The sequence below is a fragment of the Suncus etruscus genome, chromosome 1, assembly GCF_024139225.1.
Source record: "Suncus etruscus isolate mSunEtr1 chromosome 1, mSunEtr1.pri.cur, whole genome shotgun sequence".
NCBI classification, from domain to species: domain Eukaryota; kingdom Metazoa; phylum Chordata; class Mammalia; order Eulipotyphla; family Soricidae; genus Suncus; species Suncus etruscus.
The window spans coordinates 68,866,192-68,889,560 of record NC_064848.1 but is presented as its reverse complement, the minus strand read 5'-3'; the positions used below and the strand labels follow the sequence as shown (position 1 = coordinate 68,889,560).

Sequence of the window (23,369 nt, the reverse complement as noted above, 5' to 3'; positions counted from 1 at the left end):
TTTTACATATTTTATTAATTGATTTGGTTTTAGTTTTTGGGACATACCCTGAGACACACGGGGTAACTCCAGGCTCTGCGCTCAGAAATTACTCTGCCAGGCTTGGGAGACCATACGGGGATGCCAGAGATCAAACCATGTTGTTGCAAGCAAATGTCCTACTTGCTCTTGATATTGCTATTGCTCCAGACGTTTTTGTTTGTTTGTTTGTTTGTGCCACACCGGTGAATTTCAGGGGTTACTCCTGGCTGTGCCTACTCAGAAATCACTCCTGGCTTGGGGGGACCATATGAACACCGGGGATCGAACTGCAGTCAGTTATAGACTAGCATTTGCAAGGGCAGATGTCTTAGCTCTAGTGCCACTGCTGCTTCAGCCCTCTCCAGCCCTTTTTTATATTTCATTTTATTTACTTTTTATTAAAAAATATGTATCACATACCTGATATAGTTTGACCACAATCCATATTGTTTCCCAAATAAGTAAAAGTTATGAAAAACATAGAACAAATAGAAAAAAAAAAAAGAGAAGAAAGCATTTTTTTAAAGAAAGAAACAGAAAAAGTACAGTAGCAAGCACACTTGTGAAAATTATTGCATCTCCAATGAAGAGTTATTAATATAATGGCAGAAGTTTAGTAAGCCTCTTGTTGTTAGCTGTCTAGTCTGCTAATTGGGGTGTTCTCTAGGGATAACAGCAATCAAACAAAAAAAGATGTCCAGATATCTAAGCACTAGTACTGACACTGCTACTTTTTAGGAGCATATACTTAGCTGCCAGGGCTCCTAGAAGAAGAAAGTTATGGAGGGAGGGTGCCCACACTCACTCCAAAAAGTTCTGGTAGTAATAGACCTTCAACTGATGTACTGAAGTTCAGTCATATTGGTGTCCCTGAAGGGACATCCTAGAAGAATGATGAGGCAGGGCCATCATGAAAACAGTGATTCTGGATGATAATGCAGCAGGCATGGCTTTAGCAAGGCATGGGCTTGGCCTGCCCTCTCCTCCTGAGATTTCAGCCCATTTTTTAAATGTTTTTAAATTTTGGTTCATTTTTGGTGGAGTTTAGGGATCACTTCTAGCCAGGCTTGGTTCTGTTGCCAGGAATTGAACCCAGGTTAGCCATGGGCAAGGCAAAAGGCTAATACCAGGTTTCTATGGTCCTTTGGATACATTCTAAAGATATATGTTACCTTTATTTATATTTTTACTCATATATTATGGTACAACTTTTAGGGCTATATTAAATAGACATTCATATTTATTCTCGGTTTCCTTCTTGACATATTTATTTAATAATTTTATGTGTGAGCTGGAGCAACAGTATATAGCAAGTAGAGTACTTGCTTTCATGATGCTGCCCAGATTCAATTATCAGCACTCCTTGTAACACCCTAATTGCAGAACCAGGGATAAGCCCTGGTGCACCACTACATGTGGCCCCCAAAACAAAAACAAAAAATATAAACAGTTTTCCATGCTCTGGTAATTTTCTTTTCCTGAGTCAACTTTTCTCTGAACTATTTTCTTTTTTGGGGTCACACCCGGCAGCGCTCAGGGTTACTCCTGGCTCTGTGCTCAGAAATTGCTCCTGGCAGACTCGGGAAACCATACAGGATGCCTGGATTTTGAATCCACCGTCCTTTTGCTTCTAAGGCAAATGCCTACCACTGGTGCTATCTCTCTGGCTCCTTCTCTGAACTATTGTGGCTAAGATTCTCAAAATCAATGTTGCAATTACTATTTTTTTAATGCAGAAGTAAAATTTTAGCATTTTCCCTCACTTTTATGCAGTTTAATATTTTACTATAAGATTTCGGGGTTTTTTTTCTTGTTTATATTTTGTTTTGGGGCCACACTCAACTGTGCTGATTCTGTGCTCAGGGATCGTTTCTAGCAACTGGAGATCCAACCTGGGTTGATAGCATTCAAGGAAAGAACCTCTCTTTTTTTTTAATTTTGTTATTTTTATTTATTTTTTTTGGGGGGGGGACATGGTGGCACACAAGGATTACTCCTGGCTCTGTGATCAGAAATTGCCCCTGGCTTGAAGGACCATATGGGATGTGGGAATCCAACTTGCATACATCCTGGATCAGCTGCATGTAAGGCAAACACCCTACAACTGTGCTACCACTCCGGCCCCATCATAAAAATCTTTTAATGAACTTATAAACTTTGCAGTTTTGTGAAAGCTTATTTCTAACTTCTCTCTTATAACTACACCTTTAAGATAAATATGTTGTGCCAGAGTGATCTGATAGCAGCAAGGGCATTTGCCTTGCACATGACCAGCCTGAGTGTATGCCAGCACCTGTATTTTCCCTTGAGCCTTCCAGGAGTAGTTCCTGAGCACAGACCCAGGGATGAACCTTATGAACTGCTGGGCCTCCAGACCATCATCATCATCATCATCTTCTTCTTCTTTTTCATCATCATAAAAACATATAGTTAACATATCTTACCTTCTCATCTTTCAAGGCAAGACCTGAAATGAATAAAAACTTCTTTTAAAACCACCGATTTTCACATAAATGTATTTTTTCATTCCACAGGACTCTTTCTAACTGGACATATGAAATTTGACAAGTGGGCTCCTTCTGTGGTGAAAATTTCATACAAGTTTGGAGTGCTGTAGTTTTATATATAAAATGTGGGAAAGGGAAAAAAATAGAGCCGATTTTCTTCATTCCATATGCACATCTGTGAACTGGTATTTGGTTGTAAAGTTTTGTCATGTACATCATGTACTAACAGTGAGTTAATCATCCCAAGAAGATTACCGTAATAAACCCATAATACTTTCAGATAGTGAAATGCAGAAGAAAATTGTTAATTATCATATTGCGAGGTTTCTGATGAGTGTAATACAAAATGACAAATATAACACATTCTGCATGCCTGCTGCCGGTCTCACTGTTGGCTGCACGGGCCCCACTGTTTTCTTGCAAAGTTAAGCAATTACCCCAGTATCCCAGGGATGCCTGCTGTCCATGCATACAGAAATGCAGCCTTTCAGCAGAGACAGCATGCTCTTGGCTATCTCGAGGTCACTGTCATTTTCTTTTCTCTCCCCTCCCCTCCCTCAAGTCTTCATGGCAACGCTCTCTATGAGTTTTTAAAGTACCCAGATGTGTGTGATTTTACAAAGCATTTTCTTTGGTGGATAATGGATCTGTCTATGAAAAATGCGTATATGTGCAACCTCAGCAATGTAACCAGACTCCATTAAGTCATGGATAGCAAGAAATAAAGCATGTGTTATTCCATTGGTGATGGATATATACATATATATTTTTTCTTTTTCATTCAGGGAACCCCTGCCATGCGTCGCTCCCTTGTTCCTCAGTTACGGAGTGGCAAATTCAATGTCCTTTTGACTACTTATGAGTACATTATAAAAGACAAGCACATTCTTGCAAAGGTATGTTAAAAAAAAAACTTTCTCCCTAATTATGGCCCATCACACTGGATTGTAAAGTATTCCCCAAATTAGTTCATTGGTATAATTTTATCATTACTTAGAAAATACTGTCTCTCTTGCTCTGTCTCTCTCTCTCCTTCCCCCACCCTTTTCTGTTTCAAAAGAGGCAGTTATATTTTTGGCCTTAGGCATTCATTTTAAGTCATATTGAGAAAGAAAGTTTGTGTGTGTGTGTGTCTTACTTTTATTCATTGATCCTACAACCTTTGTCTAGCTTCTCAACAGTTAATGAGTTTACACTCTCCTTAAGAAATTCACCTAGGTTCCTTTTGCAACTCTCTTCTCCATCAGCCCTGAACGTTACTTGTGGAGAAAATAATTGTTTTTGTTGCCCTGGGTTATTGTCAGTGCATAGCGTCATTCCTCTTGTGCGGCTGTGTCTCTGAAGATGAGGCAGGCACCTCTCCATATGGTCTTTCTCCCATAGGGAACATTTTTCCAAGCTGTGGCTTTTGTGTGCTACAGTTTTATTTTTTCTTACTACTCAGGGCTGTTTCTGTGACTATGTATTTCAAGCTGAGAAAGACTTGTCAACCTCTGACCTCCACCTATCTTAATTTATATAGCCTAAACTGTTCATCAGCCATAAAAAATAGATTTTTCCCACATTCATATCATATCACCTTCTAATATATTCATGCAGAGTAATGGAAGTGGTTTCTTCCAGAAGTAAATAGGGCAAGTTATTTTTCTCTCCCTTTGGTAATTTCTTTTACCCTATGGTGCTTTGAAAGCACTGTAATCTGAAACTAAGATGTGGGCAAGTTGGAGCATCCTCCCTCTTTCTGGAATCTCTTCTATTTCTGCACTAAACCTTTGCTCTGTGAACAGAGATCTCCCTTTGTGGCATCCTAAAAAATAACATAAAGCAAATATGTTCCCAGAGGAGGTTTAATAATTGAGATGAAACTAGCAACAATACGTGTTCCTATTCTTCATACTCAGAGATAGATTTGGCAGTGTCAAAATGATGTTTTCTATATTACTATGGGAATGTGCTTATACATTTGAGATCCTTAAACAAATTCATTTCTTACTTTTGGCATATGTGTTTCGAAATTCAACAGAGACACCTGATAAATGACATGTATTGCTTTGACTTTATATTGGAGAAATGAAGCTGAGAGAGGGATAATAAATTTTTTTCCAAGTGGAAGGCCTAATTAGCAGTAGACCCCATAGTGAAATTAGAGGCCTCTGATCCGTTGTTTATGATTTCATAAGCTAAAATTAGACTGGAAAGTAGATGTAAAATATTTATACAATGACGTTTATCAGCTGTCTTCTTTTCATGGTATTGCTTAAACTTTGGACTGTTGATATTATAATTTGTCTTAAATGGTATTCTTAAAGGTGATGGAGACAGAGAGGAAAAAAAGCAGAATTTGATCATTTATATTCACCTATTTTTCCAGCCTGATTGATGATTTTTCTCCCTTTGTTGTTGACTTTTCTGATGCTGCTAGTGAGAAAAATGAGGGCTACAGAGAATACTAGCTCATCTCCTTTCTCTCTATGAGATCTTTGCAGCAAGATCATGGGACATCTGAGCACCAGAAGCTTTCGTTAGCCATTACTACTGTTTTGCAGGGAATGGATAGGCATAGTGGAACATTCTTTATGGTGTCACTTTAAGAAATGGAGAACAATGACCTTGAAGAGCGCTGAAGGGTAAGGCAAAGGACAGGAAGAGGGGGCTGTTTGTAGACTTAGGAAGATCCTGTCACACCATCATTCTTTGCTTTGTAAGGGATAGTCATGTTGGGGAAGTGTATTGTGTTTAATACTGAAATTTCAGCATAGAGGAATGATAGTTTAGCTTTTCCAAGAAGTACATTTTTTACTAAAATGTATTGAAATCATGGTTCTAGAGTTGCACATAAGGCATATGTGTGCACAGAAAGACTGGCAATTTGCACACTATTTAATTTTTAAAAGAAGCCTGATGCCCATATTTCTTATGTGAAAGAGCCCACCACTGCAGCATTTATCAACTAATTCCAGCTATACAATAAGGAAAATGTATACGCAGCAAGGCCCTGAAAGGTAATGTCACTAAAAGAAGGCATTGATGCAGATTGTCTCTGCTAAAAGCACTTGTTAATAGAGTCTTGACAAAAATCAGTAACCAACTCTTGCTTCAGATCAAGAGCTGTCTTCTTTAACAGAGGTAGTGTAACCCATTCAGTCTGGCATAATCATTGTGATACAGGATCAATAGAAGGAGTGCTGGGCTAGATGGAGAAATATCCTCCACTTTATTCTGGGTCCAGTGTTTCTTCATTGTGAGAAGGTAATTTATTATTTATATGTTCTATCAAGCATGTGGAAAATAAGAATGCTTCATCTTGAGGAAAATCACATCCTGTTGTCTGCAAAGTTTGGTTTCATTGGTCCCCAGGTGCCCCTTCCCCACCCCTTATAGTACAACCTCTCCTTTGGAGAATATAGCTGCACTTTCCCATACTCAACACACACTGGTTCTCTTTCTTGCAGATTCGGTGGAAATACATGATAGTGGATGAAGGCCACCGAATGAAGAATCACCATTGCAAGTTAACTCAAGTCCTGAATACTCACTATGTGGCCCCCAGAAGAATTCTCTTGACTGGGACCCCACTGCAGAATAAGCTCCCTGAACTTTGGGCCCTCCTCAACTTTCTCCTTCCTACAATTTTTAAGAGCTGCAGCACATTTGAGCAGTGGTTTAATGCCCCATTTGCCATGACTGGAGAAAGGGTACATGTCAAACTAACTTTTCTTTCTTTCTGCTAAATAACAATAAATTCAAGTTTAAAGTACCTAAAGATGAGGACATTAGAGACACAAAAATTCCATGGGTGTTTTAGAGTGCCTCTCATCTTTACCACACTAATCTGGGAGTAGATATGTTCTCATTTCAGGATTCTTTTTCCATCCTAAGAAAATATAGATCTAATGATGAATCTAGGATCTAGATATATCTAAGATCCAGGGGCAGCCTAACCCTTTTGTGGATTTTTTCTTTTTGAGGAGGGGTTGGACCACACCTGGTGATACTCAGGGGTTACTCCTGGCTATGTGCTCAGAAATTGCTCTTGGCATGGGAACCATGTGGGATGCTGGGGGGTTGAACGATGGTCAGTCCTAGGTCAGCTGCATGCAAGGCAAATGCCCTACCACTCTGGCCCACCCTTTTGTGTTTTACTAGTGAGTTAATCAGAGTAGCAGATAATGTTTCCTCACTGCCAGAATGTTTAAATTAACTGCTATGAGCCACAGGGAACATGTGTTTAGAATTTTTTGTTGTTGTTGAGTCAATCTGTCCAGATCAACACAGCAAGATGAACAAAAATCTTTAAAACAAATATTTCCTTTGTATAAATTTGGGCTTTCTTGTGAACTACTTTTATACTTAATGTGTGTAAAACCAAACTGGTTTACAGTAATTTTATGTACCCAATTGTTTTTGAGACAGCCTAAGTCTCAGTTCTTGTATGTACATAAATTCCCCTCAAATATTAGAGTAGCCATTTTCAAATGTCTTATTATCATTCCTTCCATTGCCTTCTCTTAGAACTCATTTATGGAAGGAGGACATGGGCCATTGCAAGAAAAGAACTGAGGACATGTTCTTTTGATTAGTGGTTTCTTAAATATAGGAATGAAAAGCTATTGACCATACTTTAGGGAAATTTATGTTGGAACTTTTTTGGTCCTTTAATTTTGAGGTACATTAAGGTGTATTTGCCAGTTATTAATTGGCTTGTTCATTTGTAGAAAGTAATGTCAATCAACTCTGCCCCCTAGAGGTTAATAGAAGGAGGTGAAAGAGAAAGAAAGGTTGTGTGTGTGTGTGTGTGTGTGTGTGTGTGTGTGTGTGTGTGTGTGTGTGTGTGTGTGTGTGTGTGTGTGTGTGTGTAATGGACCTACAACTCTCTTGCTTTCTTTGTTTCTTGGCGAAATCTTGGTCTTTTTGGATGTTTCTTTAGAAATACAGTAACAATTGTCCCTTTATATCCTGTCTCAGCTTTCAGTTAACTTCATTGTAAATCATATGCTATAAAATTGGAAGCTATTAACATGGATGGTCTAAAATGCAGTAGTTCCTGGGCCTTTTTCAACAGCATCTGGGCTAGTACCCCTGTGTTAAGCATGTGGGGAAAAAATTAATTCATGCATAAATTCAATTATATTGAAACTGATAATAAATATAACATGAAGCCTTTTCACATAAAATAGACCTACTTTTAAAAATTTGGTTTTGGACAGTAGTAGTGCTGAGTGCTCAGGATCAAGGCTTGTACTTTTGTACTATTGGTAAGGCCACATGTGGGGTGTCAGGGATTGATCTTAGGCTGGTTGCATGCAAGGAAAGCTCCTCACCTACTTAATGAACTCTCTGACCCCTAAAACAGTCTTCCTTGTTTGTAAGATAAAATTAAAATCCAAGGGGTTGGAGCAATATAGTATACTGGGTAGGGTTTTTCTCTTGCATGTGGCCAACCTGGGTTTAATCCCTGACATCCTATATGGTTTCCCGGGCACTGTCAGGAGTAATTTCTATGCATAGAGCCAGGATTAACTCCTCAGCACCACTTGGTGTGGTCCAAAGACCAAAAAAAAATTTTTTTCACCTAACTTTCTCTTGTAGGTGGACTTAAATGAAGAAGAAACTATACTGATCATTAGGCGTCTACACAAGGTTTTGAGGCCTTTTTTACTGAGGAGATTGAAGAAAGAAGTGGAATCACAGCTTCCTGAAAAAGTATGTTACACATTCCAAATTTGTGATTTCTCCCTTTGTTGACAAATTTGAAACTATATTTAAAGGAGCAGTTTCATATCCTAATTAGAGTTACCTTGAAAGCCACTGAAGATACCTTTGTTGTTGTTGTTTGATAGATGCTAGAGAACTAGGAAATCTGTGTTCATTTTTTGTTTGTTTTTGACTCATTTGGTGATGCCTAGGGAATATTCTTGTCTCTGCACTCAGGAATCACTCCTTGTGGTGCTTGGAGAATCATATGGAATGCTCCGGTTTGAACCTGGATCCGCCATGTTGCAAGGCATATGCCCTATCATCTGTACTATTGTTCATGCCCAATCTATGCATTCTTAAATCCTGGTTTCCAAAAGTTTTGTGTAGGAATTTAGAAAATTATAAATTCACTGGATGTTATTAACTTTTAGCTTTAACTGGGGCTGGAGCAATAGCACAGCAGTAAAGTGTTTGCCTTGCATGCTGCCAAGACAGGAAGGACCTGGTTTTAATCCTGGCATCCCATATGGTCCCCCAAGCCTGCCAAGGGCAATTTCTGAGTGCAGAGCCAGGAGTAACCCCTGAGCACTACTGGGTTTGATCCAAAAACAAAAAACATAAACAAAAAAACACATTAACTTCCATGATTTTAACATTACATTAATAGCATATTTTAACTTCAGATTGTTTTTGTTTGGGAAGGACATACCCTGCAAGGCTCAGGGCCTACTCATTGCATAGTATTCTAGGATTGCTTCTGACAGTGCTCAGAGGAATATATTCCTACAATGGAACCCAGGTCTTCTGAATGTGTAACCTGTATCTCTTCCCATTGAGCTTTCTCCCTGCATCCAACTTTAGAGAATTTTGTGGTTGTTTTTAAGTTGCCTTGTTTATTCCAGAGCCTGGCTATTGTGAATAATGCTGCAATAATATAGGTGCCCTTCAACAGATGAATGGCTAAAGAAACTGTGATACATATTTACAATGGAATAATATGCAGCCGTCAGGAGAGATGAAGTCATGAAATTTTCCTCTACATGGATGTACATGGAATCTATCATGCTGAGTGAAATAAGTCAGAGGGAGAGAGATAGATGCAGAATAGTCTCACTCATCTATGGGTTTTAAGAAAAATAAAAGTCATTTTTGCAACAATCCTCAGAGACAATGAGAGGAGGGCTGGAACTTCCAGCTCACTTCATGAAGCTCACCACAAAGAGTGGTGAGTGCAGTTATAGAAATAACTACACTGAGAACTACCATAACCATGTGAATGAATGAGGGAACTGGAAAGCCTGTCTAGAGTACAGGTGGGGGTGGGGTGGGATGGAGGGAGATTTGGGACATTGGTGGTGGGAATGTTGCGCTGGTGAAGGGGGGTATTCTTTACATGACTGAAACCTAATCACAATCATATTTGTAATCAAGATGTTTAAATTAAAATATTATTTAAAAAGATTTATATTATAGAATATTATATAAAAAAGTTTTCTTGTTTAATTCACTCTTGTAGGCACTACCAGGTGCTTCTGCTTTGAGCCAACTAAGAATATGAATTTAGGGCTTGTGCCATTATCAAAGGACTTAGTAAACATTTACTGGATTTGCCAGAAACCTATTCTCTATTAGATAGACATAATGTCACAGTTCTGAGGGTAGCTGGAAAATGGAATTCCTACAAATTGTAGTAACATCATCTGATTATTCCTGGATATGATCTTTATCCTATATCAGAAAAAAATAAGTTACTGCCAACATTTTAAGCAAATATTTTTCAGAATTTTCTTTGAACACTGAATTTTTAGAAATTTTGAATGGTCTTTGAGACTTTAGTCCCAAATACTTCAGTTGGATTTGAGTATTAGTCTGATATATTTCAAGGCTACAGAGATAGCTCAATAGGCTGACAGCATGCTCTGCTTTCAGTTTGACATCCCCATGCAACACTAGGAGTGACCCTCGAGCACAAAGCCAAGAGTAGCCTCCAAATATCACAGGTGTGATTTCAGTCCCACAAAACAGCTCAATGCAGTTTTGATCATGTTTTGAGCCACACACATTCTGATTATAAGCTTCATTCTCTTAGATTGCTTGGCATCATGTGATATTTTGTTTGTTGCATGAGATATTTTGAGTTTTCTTTTTATGATGGGCCAACTGTGGAACATTCTATTTTGTATCATATTTTCCTATATAGCAGTTCTGTTTTGGGGTGATGATTGATTCATCTTGTTTCTTTTTAAGTAGGAGTTGGCAAGATAGTGTGCAAAGTTAGTCACTTAACTAAAGGAGAATTTCATTTCCTGATGCCCTGTTCATTAACAGTTGAAGAAAAGTACAAAATAAATCATTTTTATTTTATTTTGCTAGTCAATGTAATTATCAACTGAATGTTGATATTTACTTGACCTCCTGTGGTCTTGGTATCTTTAGGGGAACCCCTCCATTCTGTTCAATATGAATCTTAATTGTGAAGAGACAGACTGGAGAATGAATACATTGGAGGAATATCTGCTTGAATGACTTTCCAGAAGTTACTGATTTCCTGCATGATACAGAAATATGGAATATTAAAGATTCTAATATAGTTTAGTTTGGGGTTATATTGCCCATACCCAGATGTGCGCAGGTGGCTCTGCACTTACGTTCAGACTTTGTACTTAGGAATCATACCTTGGGTTCAGGGGACTATATGGATTGCTGGAGATGGGACTACATGGGGTAGTGGAGGTGATGTTGGAGAAGTGTGTCAGCTCTATGCAAAGCACACACCCTATGCACTGTATTATCATTCTAGACCCAGATTACTTTTTACTGACATTTTTTAATCAAATCTTTTCTTTATCCATGACCTTATTTAATAACTAATGTGTTCTCTGTCTCTCTAGTCTTGCCTTATCCAGAATGCTATTATGAGTGGAGTCAGAAAAATGTCTGATATGACTCTTTTTTGGGGTGTGGGGCACATCTGGCAGTGCTCAGGGGTTACTCCTGGCTCTGCTCTCAGAATTACTCGTGATAGGTCCAGGAGTCCATACAGGATGCCAGGGATTGAACCTGAGTTGGCTTCATACAAGGAAAATGCCCTACCCATTGTATTTTTGCTCAGGCCTTTTCTATCAGTTTTTTTTTCACTCAGAAAATGTTTCTGAGATTTATCCAAATTGTTGCATGTATCAATAGCAGCATTTTTATGATTTAATAGTCTTCTATTATATGGATGCACCAAGACTTGATTATCCATTAGTTGAGGATCATTGGGTTCTTTGTAGCTTTTGGTTATTATAATAAATCTTCTATAAACATTTGTGTACAAATTTTTATGTGGCTGAGAGAAATAGCTAGAAGTAGAATTGCTTTGTCATTTGGTAAATGACAAATATGTGTAACTTTATAACTTTTATATTGTTTTCTAAACTCTTAAAATCATTATGTATTTCTGCTAGCAGGATATTGAGCAAGTAACTTTTTCTACAATACTTAAATTACTACTAAATTGGTACTGTAAATCTTTTAATGTTTTGTTCAGTTTTATTTGGAGGCCAGACTGAGCAGCACTCAGAGTAATTAATTACTCCTGGTGGATTTGGAGGACCAAATAGAGTGGTAGGGATCAAATCAGGTTGACCAAATACAAAGTATTTGACCAAATACAAGTACCTTACTGTACTGTCATTTTTTGGGGGGGGTCACACCCGGCAGCACTCGGGGGTTACTCCTGGCTCTGCGCTAAAAAGTCACTGCTGGCAGGCACGGGGGATCATATGGGATGCCAGAATTCAAACCACCGTTCTTCTGCATGCAAGGCAAATGCCCTACTTCCATGCTATCTCTCTGCCCCCCTTACTGTACTATCATTCTGGCCCTTCTTTGAGTATTTTTAGTAATTTTTATAGTTATGTGCTGGTGTCTTGGATGTTTTTTGTTTTCATTTTTTTTTTTTTTGGATTTTGGGCCACATTCGGTAGTGCTTTGGGCTTATTCCTGGATCTACACTCAAGAATCACTCCTTGTTGTGCAGGGAGCCCTATGTGGTGCCACTGATCAAATCAAGATTGGACACTTGCAAGGAAAATGCCCTACTCACTATTCCAGTCCCATATCTTGAATTTTCAACTTATACTTTTTAATGTTTAGTGATAGTTGGACACTTTCAGATGCTTATTTGGCATCTGTAAGTCTTCTTTGTTAAGTGGTACTTGGGTTTTTATCTATTTAGAAAAAAATTATTAAATGGTTTCTTTTATTATATTTGAGTTTTGAGATAGAAAACCTCTCAAAAATATAAAAGATCACCCTTATTCTCAGTAATTCTGTTTTGTCATTTCAAATTAATTGCAGAAGTTACCTCAGAAATAAATGCAGTTTTCAGCCAGACAGATAAGGACCATGGTTTGATAAATGCAACTTTTCCTCATAGAAGACGTGTTTCAGTGAATGAATATATAAAAAAGTTAGTTTTAATAAATGTGTGCTTAATAATTTAATGAGTCTAATGAAAATCTAATGAGTAAGAGAATGTACTATTCCTATTACCATCTTCAAGCTGCTGTCATAAAATTCATTTCTCATATTCGGGGGGAAAAAAAGCATTACATAGAAAAGGGTCAAGGAAATCAACTTAAGCTAGAGAAAAATAAATTTATTTTTGCTTTCATTTGAAGTTGAGTTTTGGTTTGGTTTGGGGCCACACCCAATGGTGCTTAGGGCTTACTCCTGGCTCTATGCTCAAGAATTATCCTGGGGCCAGAGACATAGCGTGGAAAGTAGGGTATTTGCAATGCATGCAGGACTGCGTGGTTTGAATTCAGGCATCCCATATGGTCTCCTGAGCCTGCCAGGAGCAATTTCTGAGTGTAGAGCAAGGAGTAACCCTTGAGCACTGCTGGGTGTGACCCAAAACCAAACAAAAATAAAAAATAAAAATAAAAAGAATTATTCCTGGCTCATTGAACATACCACATGGAGTGCCATAGATCAAACCCAGCTTTTATATTTTATAGATTTATGTGAAATTCAGGTTTGCTTTTAAGCAGGTTAATATCTAGATAACCTCACATATTTTAAACATATTTTAGCATATTTAAATATCAAGTAATATACACAGCTAATTGCAAACAGCTTTTATTTTTGTTCAATGTCTTTTCTGATATATCAATTAGCAAAAGAAGACTTTCAAGTTTAGGTCTAAAATGATAGTCAGTGGGTAGAGTTCTTTCCTTGCATGTGGCTGACAAGGATTTGATCCCCATTATCTCATATGGTCTCCTAAGCCTGCCAATGGTGATCCCTGAGTGCAGAGCTAGGAGTAAACCCTGAATACAGCCAGATGTGACCCAAAAATTGATTCTCAGGATAAATTGGCATGTACATGAGATCTCCACCTTCGTTTTACATGTAATTTGAACAAAAACTCCAATGACTATCACACACCTAACTTGTTTTCTTAAGGAGTTAACAAATTTCATTTCCTCCAGCTCCAGAATATTTTGAGGTACTTTCACATTCTTGTTGTTATCAGGTGCCATTATATATATTTTTTTCAGAGGAAGTGAGCACAACTCAACTGAGTTGAAGAGGACATGATTATTCTGCACTCTGGCCCTTGCTGTATTGTCATGGCTCTGTGTGTCTGCTTTAGAAGTATTCAGTCTGTCCTTTTCTCAGCAAAAAGCTCTGATTGCCTATTCTGTGCACCACTCTAACTCTCATGTCAGATGGAAGTTGTAAGAGCTATGCCAGAAATAGGTGGCAGGATGTGAGGTCAACTTGGACATGGTGATATGGTCTGTCCACACTTCTCAGTGAGATGATGATGAAAGGCAACATCACTTCATCCATTTGCACAAATGATCCAGGCATTCAGGCACTCAGGACAGAGATTTCTGGGACACACTTGGGTTGGGGGTAGGCAGGGTGCTTCCTAATAATATATGGGAAGGCATAAATATTTTACAGCTAGGATTTTATTTTTTTCTCACAAAAATTGTTGATAAATTCAAATAAGTCTAGTAACAATATAAGCTTTATGATATTTAACCTGTAGGCAGCACTGGTTTTTATGTGGAAAGTGTATCAGACACACCTGTCTGTCATTCCAGAGAGAGAATAAGGATGCAAATTCTCTCTGTCAGTATTGAAGGCTCATATATCCTCACTTCCACTTCATTGTGAGTCATTGTGGGTTTCCTGGTATCCAACCAAAGTGATTTTGTTGTTGTTGTTGTTGTTGTTGTTGTTGTTGTTGTTTGGGTCACACCCAGCAGCACTCAGGGGTTACTCCTGGCTCTATACTCTGAAATCGCTCCTGGCTCTGGGGACCATATGGGATGCCGGTATTCAAACCACGGTCCTTCTGCATGCAAGGCAAACACTCTACTTCCTTCCTATCTCTCTGACTCCCAAAGTGATTTTATATGATTAAATTGGGAGCTGATAATTTGAGGAGGGCAGGGAAACCTAGCTGGTGGTGTTCAGCCACTCCTGGCTCTGTGTTTAGGAGTCACTCCCAAGAATTTAGGGAATCAGACCTTCTTCATGCAAAGTATGCTATTTAGCTCTTTAAAACTAGTATAATCTGATTTTAAGGAATGGAATACCTATGGCCCCCCTAATGGATGAAAGGCTTAACAAGCTTCTGTGAAGGATTGCAGATTAAAAATAAGATGAATAGTTTGGAATATAGTTCAGTGATAGAGCATTTGCCTTGCATATTTCAGCAGCTAGATTCAATTTCCCACCATTGCAAAAGAAGAAAAAGAAGACAAGCTAAGCAGAAGGAACAATGGGAGAAGGCAGCCCTGCCTCTTCCACCATTCCTTGTATATCAGCCATGTCATAGGATAATGGGGTTGAGTTGAGCCTTCAATTAGATCTCATCATTTTGACCTTGTGATGTAATGCCTAGCCATCTGTCTTTAACAGCGATCAATGCTCTAAAAGTAACTAATATTTTGAAACAACAAAATTGGTACATGCATGTAATACATGGATAAGTATGTGGGCAGGCACTGGAAAACTTAACTTGTTTTCTGCTGAGTAAACACTTAATAACCACCTTTTTAAGGGAAATGAAAGGGAAAATTGACTCTGGCTGATATGGTGCTTGGGGAAGATCTCAAAAAGTCTTTAGTAGAGTAGGAATTAGAAAGTGGAGTCTCTGGGGCTAAAGAACTCCTTCCCTTTCCACTCACCACCAAGGAGAAAAATTTAGAGAAAAATAGCTTGGAGTTGGGAAAGGCACCAGGTGCAAATGTACAAAGTATAGATGTGACTAAAGATGTGAATGAGAATGGTGTTGGGGAACTTTGCCTTCTTATTACTGCTATCTAGGCTCCAAAAGAGTTCATTTCTCTGTGGACTTGACCATATGGATATCTAGTGACCCTATCTATGTGGAATCATCATGCCACCTGCTCCCCAAACTCCGTTACCTTCAGAATTCATGTAGCTGACTGATCAGAAAGGAATTAAGGGGCAATCTTAATTCTGTCTCTGCCATACCCTAATTATTTTTATTTTATTTTAAAGTTTACATGGAAATAACATTTAGGTTTCTGTTATACTATTTTTATAATTTACTATCTGTATATATATATATGGCTTCCCAAACTTGGCTAGCCTACTGCTCCCTTTGCAGGGAAAAAAATCCCAGCATATTCTACCCAGAAATCAGCCTTCCTAAAACAAATAAACAGAAAACACCTCCTAATTGTATCTGAGATCACTACATGCTCCCTTCCCCCCCCCCCCCCCCCACTTATCCACTTGCAAGGACTGGGCACTCCAAGGAAGCTGTTTGACCTACTTAATACACACTGATATTCCGCCAAAAGTCTAGTTTCTATCCCCAACCAATTAGTAGACCTTCTTTACTTGTTCATCATTCTCCTTCCCCTCTAGGAACCACTATTCCACAAGACAGTTCTAAGGGTTACTTTTGTTTGCTTTGCTTTTTATCTGCATCTTCCTTGGGCAATGAAATCATCTAGCATTTGTCTACTCCCTCCCATTTATTTTACTTAGTATAATTCCATGGAGATTGATCACTGGGCTGGAGTGATAGCCCAGTGGTAAGGCATTTGCCTTATGTGCTGCCAACAAGGAAGGGATGGACCTGGATTTGATCCCCAGCATTCCATATGGTTTCCCCAAGCCTACCAGGAGAAATTTTTGAGCACAGAGTGAGGAGTAACAGAGTGAGGTGTGGCCCAAAAAACAAACAAGCAAAAAGATTGATCACTGTAAATAGCAAGATTTCTTCTTTAAAGCTCCTTTTAATTATCTGAGTAATATTCCATTGTGTACATAAACAAGGCATCTTCTTTATCCATACAATCATCCAGCAATGGTCACTTGGCTTGGCTATTTTGCCTAACACTGCAATAGGCACAGAGTATATATGTTTTCAGTTAAGTATTTTTTGTGTTTTGTCTGCTTTGTTTTGGGGCCACACCCAGCAGCTCTTAGGTGTTACTCCTGACTCTGCACTCAGAAATCATTTTTGACCAGCTCAGGGGACCATATTGGATGCCAGGGATCGAACTGAAAATGGCTGCTATACTCTTGCTCCAGCCCCTCAGTTTAGTATTTTTGTATTCAGGTCAATACCATAAGTGGAATAGTGCAATCAAATGGAATTACTAGTCTTATTTTTGGAGACATCTCCATATTGTGTTCCATAGTAACCACCCCAGTTTACATTCCTATTATCAGTATCCAAAATTCCTTATTTTCACAGCTTCCCCAATACTCACACATTTAAAAATAAGCCTTGAGCATCTCTTTGCCATTTAGTAAGGCATCTCCAAGCCAGCCAGTGGGGAGACCAGCATCACAGAAGAACTGGGAAGTATATTTGTTTTAGTACTTCAAGTAAGACAAAGTACTGTCTTGCATCCATGACCATCCATAACATGGAGCTTAAAGAGTGGATTCAGTTTCCAATCCTCACTATATCATTATGTAACTGTCATTATCGAGCAAGTAAGTCACTTAACCATTGAGATACTCGGATTCTTTATTTATGCAGTGTGGACACTATATCTAGCTTTCTTGCATAGATTTCTGGTGTTATTCAGTATGAGAAGGCAAATACTAGGTGCTATCCATAGAAAAAACTTGGTTATATTAGCTCTAAATAGTCCCTTTTTTTTCAGTCATTATATTTATTACTGTCTGAAGTGGTTTAACATTTTCTTCACAATGATCAATGCTCACTGAGAGCTGACAATTCTTAAAAAATAGAAGTACTTTGGAAAAAAATCACATGATCAGATATCTAAAGCACAGTCTGAATTAAATGTCTCCTTATTTATTAAATGTAGAAATTCATTTTTCTCATCTCTAGCTATGAAGGTCAAAAACTTAAATAACTTTGTGGTAGGTCATTTGCTTTTTGTTTAACTTTCCAAAAAAAGAATCAGTCTTACATTAATTCAATGTGGGACATCAAAGTGAATGGCACAAGACAATTAATTGTGGATTCATCTGACCTGATAGGTTCCCTAAAGCAACAATTGAATGAATATTCAACTTCTCTTCATCTGTGACCTCTTTGCCCTGGCCCTCAGAGCTGAAAATAACCTGATCATTTTTAATCAGTTTAGTAAACATTAGGCAGCTTGCTGATTTACTTTTAATCACATTCTGCAAATTTCTAGGTATTAATCTGACGTTTATTATGAAAATTACACATTTGTATTCTGGGGACTTTTTTTAATAAAGAAAAACAATAATAGGAAATAATCAAAGCAGATTTTATGCATTAGGAGCATCTCCTTTAGAAATATTGCAGGTGTGTGAGGAGCCATGGGCACTTGAATTCTTTTAACTGTCTTAAATTGGATTTTTGCTACACTCTCAACTAGCAGCACAGGAGCACAGGAGATCTTGCCTTTTGTAATGACCATAACATTGTGACTGCTTATGAATAAATTTCTTCCCTCCATCTGTTATCCTTATTAGATAGTATCTGTCATCTCTTTAAAGGTTAATTATAGGAGTTGGAGAGATAGTATTTCAAGGAAGACAAAGCACTGGCTTGCATGCAGCCAACTTGGGTTCAATTCCCAACACAGCATATGTTTCTCGCAACACCTCCAGAAATGATCCCTGAGCATATAGCTAGGAGTAAGCTCTGAGGACTACCAGATATGGCCCACAATCCAAAGATTACAATGATTCAGCATAGTCAGTTTACTATTATTATAAATTTAATTTTAGTGCTAGGTTCAAGGGGAGCCACCTATGGTCATTTAGTTAACATTTCACAAAAGAAAGCAGAGTATGTTGGGCAGTCATTGTTTTTTCTAAAAACAGTTTATTCATATGAAAAGTAGTTTGGGAGCAGAACAACAACTAAAATAATAATACTAAAATAAAGCTTAAGTCTATTAAGCATATTTGAATATGAACCATTTTTACAAATAGCTTCCCCAAATATGAAAAAAAATTTATTTATTTGTGTATGACATTTTTGTTTTGGTACATCTGGTAGAACTCAGGGGTTACTCCTGGCTTTATACTCAGGGCTCATTCCTGACAGTCTCAGGGAACCGTAAATGGTTCTGGAGATAGAATCCCTGGTTAGCTGTATACTAGGCAAGTGCTCTACCTGATGTACTATCTCTAGCCTTTCAGCCAAGAGATTTTAGAAAATAGTACCCTAATTCATGTCATCCTGATAGCTTTAGAAATAATTAGAGTCTTCTCTACCATCCCCTTTGCACACCTGACTCCATGAATCCATGAAGGGATAGAAGAAGAACCGTTATGTTTCAAGAAGTAGCAACAACAGCAAGTTTCAACAACTTTTTAGGGATAGAGAGATGGTACTGTGGGTCAGGGTCTTGTCTTACTCATGTTTTACTTGGACTTGGTAACATATATGGTCCCCTGAACCCTGCCAGGAGTAATCCTTGAATAGAGTCAGGAGCAAACCTTGATCACTGCCAGGTGTGTCTCCAAAACAGGGGGGAGGGAAGAAAGGAGGGGGGGGAGGGAGAGAGAGAGAGAGAGAGAGAGAGAGAGAGAGAGAGAGAGAGAGAGAGAGAGAGAGATTGATTTAGAACAGGCACCTTTCTTATTCTTATCTACTTCTTGTATTTCCCCCCAATCAGGTCGAATATGTAATCAAGTGTGATATGTCGGCTCTGCAGAAGATTCTATATCGCCATATGCAAGCCAAAGGGATCCTCCTCACAGATGGTTCTGAGAAAGATAAGAAGGTACATTGCTCCAATGATGCAGAATTAGCTATGCCATCTTATGGCCGTAGCATTGAAGATCCCCTGGGAAACAGTCCTGCTAATGTCAGTTGATTCAGGCAAATTAGCTCCTGGAACTGCCAAAGGAAGTCTCTTAGCCTCTTAATTATCAATTGCATTGCTGTCTAAAGACCATGTTCACATCACTAAAATAATCAGCTTTGCTCATATCAATTCCACAGAACTATATTCCACCTAAATGTAAAATGGCATTTTAGGGAGTTTAAAATTCACTCCTATTCCTGGGGCTTCTGTTTCATACTGCTTTCTCTCCAGAATTCTAGAAGAATAAGAGAATCATGCCATTAAGTTATCAACTTAAAAAAATGCCCCCCCATAGAGTTTTAATCAAAGAAAGACAAAATATCAAACTCAGAAAGTACTGTCATGTTATTTATCTTACATTACATTGTATTATTAGTTTTGGCACACAAGGTGTGGTCTGAGAGGACTTACCACTATATTTTTTCCTAGAAGGCTATTGTCCTTTTAATTACTATTTTTTGTTTGTTTTTGTTTTTTGTTTTGATTATTTTTTTAGAGGCCAAAGACAGTATCACTCAGGAGTTATTCCTGGCTCTGTGCTCAGAAGTTAATCCTGGCAGGCTCAGGAGATGCCAGGGATTAAATTCAGGTTGGCCACTTGCAAGGCAAATGCCCTACCCCCTGTGTTATTACTCTGACCTTTTTAATTATTGAATGACATGTTTGTTTTATTATTATTGAGTTACAAACAATGACTTTATGTTCTTAAGATTCTATTTTATCTCATTTTTTCTGAGTAATCATGACTTATATCATTTATAATGATATATCACTGTCTTTGGAAAATCTCTACTTAGTCTCAAAACCCAACTCAAATCTGTTCCCTGAGATAGAACATGATTTTTTTTAAACAAAATTTTATAGAGGTATTATTTTAATGGGATGCACTAATATTTTCACCAGTGTTTCAGGATCTCTCCACCATTATCCTCTTTCTCTTCCCTTTTTCCTCTCTCCTGGCCTCATCAGTTCCCAGTTCTCTTGATAATGTCTCAGAGAGAAACTTTTAAAAAATTAAAAATATTTGATCAACTCATAACTTGTTCTATTTTTTACTCTCCACTTGATCCTAGGGAAAAGGAGGTGCAAAGACACTTATGAACACTATCATGCAATTGAGAAAAATTTGCAATCACCCATATATGTTTCAGCACATTGAGGTAAGCCTGTTTTCTGTGTTTTCATCATGACCCTGCTTTTCTCTTTCTTTCTTTCTTTCTTTCTTTCTTCTTCTTTTTTCTTTCTTTTTTCTTTCTTTTTCTTTCTTTCTTTCTCTTTCTTTCTTTCTTCTTTTTTCTTTCTCTTTCTTTCTTCTTTCTTTCTTTCTTTCTTTCTTTTTCTTTTCTCTTTTTCTTTCTTTCTTTTTCTTTCTTCTTTCTTTCTTTCTTTCTTTCTTTCTTTCTTCTTTCTTTCTTTCTTTCTTTCTTTCTTTCTTTCTTTCTTTCTTTCTTTCTTTCTTTCTTTCTTTCTTTCTTTCTTTCTTTCTTTCTTTCTTCCTTCATTCCTTTTTCTTTCTTTCTTTCTTCCTTCCTTCCTTCCTTCCTTCCTTCCTTCCTTCCTTCCTTTCCCTTTCTTCCTTCCTTCCCCTTCCTTTCCCTCCTTCCTTCCTTCCCCTTCCTTCCCCTTCCTTTCCCTTCCTTCCTTCCTTCCTTCCTTCCTTCCTTCCTTCCTTCCTTCCTTCCTTCCTTCCCTCCTTCCTTCATTCCTTCCTTTCCTTTCCTTTCCTTTCCTTTCCTTTCCTTTCCTTTCCTTTCCTTTCCTTTCCTTTCCTTTCCTTTCCTTTCCTTTCCTTTCCTTTCCTTTCCTTTCCTTTCCTTTCCTTTCCTTTCCTTTCCTTTCCTTTCCTTTCCTTTCCTTTCCTTTCCTTTCCTTTCCTTTCCTTTCCTTCCTTTACCACACCCAATGATGCTCAGGGGTCACTCCTGGCTATGTGCTCAGAAATAGCTCCTGACTTGAGGAACCATATGGAACACCAAGGATCAAACCCAGGCTTGTCCTGGGTCAGCCGCATGAAAGGCAAATGCCCTACCACTACGCTATCGCTCCAGTTCCTGCTAATTTTTTATATCAACAACATTCACAACCAAGGTTGAAAATGTGTGTGGAAGTTGAATAACCTAGCCTAAGCATTTGACTAATGAAATGAGTTTTCTGGTTATGAATTCTCATTGGCATCAAGCACTTGAGCATCTGGAATTTTATAACCCAGTCTTTAAAGTAGTGAGACAATGTTATAAGCTGTGGCTCCTTATGTGGGTTTGGGTAAGTACTGTGAATTGTCTTGCTACAGTAGGAGCTCTGAAATTGAAGATAATGATAAGTGCATCCAGTTTCCTCAGAAGGATGCTGTAAAAATATTAAAATAGTATATTAATGCCATTGAGGATAAAGATGTTCTGAAATATTTTTGTGAAAAACAGAAATTTTAGTCTGCTACTTAGATATGTATTTTTCTTTCTGCATTCTATGACACCAATATAAATGTGGGCTTTTATTCTGGTGCTCTGGGCCTTACAAAGCTATTTTTAGAAGAAAAGACAATTTCTGACCTGATCATTACTTAGAATAAGTTTCCTAAATTGACAAAGTTTCACCTATGTCAGAGCAATTGACCTGAGCAGGAAGGAATAGGTGCCACAATTGTGGTTTCCATTTTTTCCTGGCACTGGCATGCCCAAGGTTCTAGAAACCCAGGATTCTGGTGTGCTGGCATAGTTCCTACTCTGTCCCTGTAGGACTCTAGTGACTGAACCCATTTCTCTCCCTGCAAAACTGATGAGAAATTTATACCTAATGATCCCAAAAAACTTACTGGGCCAGAGACCTAATATACTAGGGAAAGTACTTGCCTTGCATCCAGTGGAACCTATTTCTATTCCCAAAATCACATATGGTCTTTTATGCCTCATCAGAAATGACCCCTGAGCACAGAACCAGGAGTAAGCTAAGTGTCACCCAAAAACAAACAAACAAAACGGACAAGTTGAACTGCTTAATCTTTACTATGAAGGTGTTTTCCCCTTAATTTTGGTAATGACATTGCTAGCTAATAGTTCTCTGTACTCTCCCTATTTTTGAGTAGGAAGACTTCTGTTACTGCCATTGTCTTCTAGTGCAGACATGGGGCATCTTCTAACTGAAAAGTTCTAGGATTCTGTAAAAATATATCAGAAGTGACACTAAAAACCATGTCAGTAACAAACTTCTGTGCTTTACACATAACTCGGAAGGAGAATTCAATGTGCAGTAGTAAGTCCTGACCCCAGACAGCTGTAGACTAGAAACCTGATGTAAGCCACACAAGCCTCACAGCCCTGGGTACTCCATGCATCAGATCTTTAAAATAAAGGAGTAAAACTGGGGCTGAAGAGATAGCAGCAAGTAGGGCACTTGCATTGCATGTGACCCAAGTTTGATCCCCAGCATTCCATATGGTTACCTGAGGTCACCAGGAGTTAATCCTCAGTACAGAGCTAGAAGTGTGTCCAGAGCATTGCCAAGTGTCTTCCCCATCCAAAAAAAGGGGTATGTGTGTAGGAAACTGGGAAGAAGTAAAGCATTGTGTTCTTAAGTTTGTCAGGCATAAACCCTGCGCACTGCCTGGTGTGACCAAGTGCCCTGCAACAACTTAAAAATATGCCCTAATACAGACAAGGGTATAAAGATTCAGTATTATAAAAATGAAGTGTCCACCATACTTCTGATTGTCTTATAAAAATCAACGTTGGGGGCCAGAGCAATAATACAATAGTAGGGCGCTTTTGCATGCCACCAACTTGGGACAAATCTTCTGGGCTCAATTCCTGGCATCCCATATGGTCCCCTTAGC

The 23,369-nt window shown here is 38.3% G+C and overlaps 1 protein-coding gene across 1 annotated transcript in view; it reads left to right on the top strand.

Annotated features, from left to right (window-relative positions):
- SMARCA2 (SWI/SNF related, matrix associated, actin dependent regulator of chromatin, subfamily a, member 2) overlaps nucleotides 1–23,369 on the top strand; it is a 240,963-nt gene that overhangs the window by 95,128 nt on the left and 122,466 nt on the right. Inside the window, 7 exon segments of the mRNA XM_049774259.1 lie at nucleotides 2,556–2,580; nucleotides 2,582–2,623; nucleotides 3,314–3,424; nucleotides 5,981–6,223; nucleotides 8,118–8,231; nucleotides 19,349–19,456; nucleotides 20,614–20,700. Of these exon segments, the coding sequence (XP_049630216.1) occupies nucleotides 2,556–2,580; nucleotides 2,582–2,623; nucleotides 3,314–3,424; nucleotides 5,981–6,223; nucleotides 8,118–8,231; nucleotides 19,349–19,456; nucleotides 20,614–20,700 (730 nt within the window).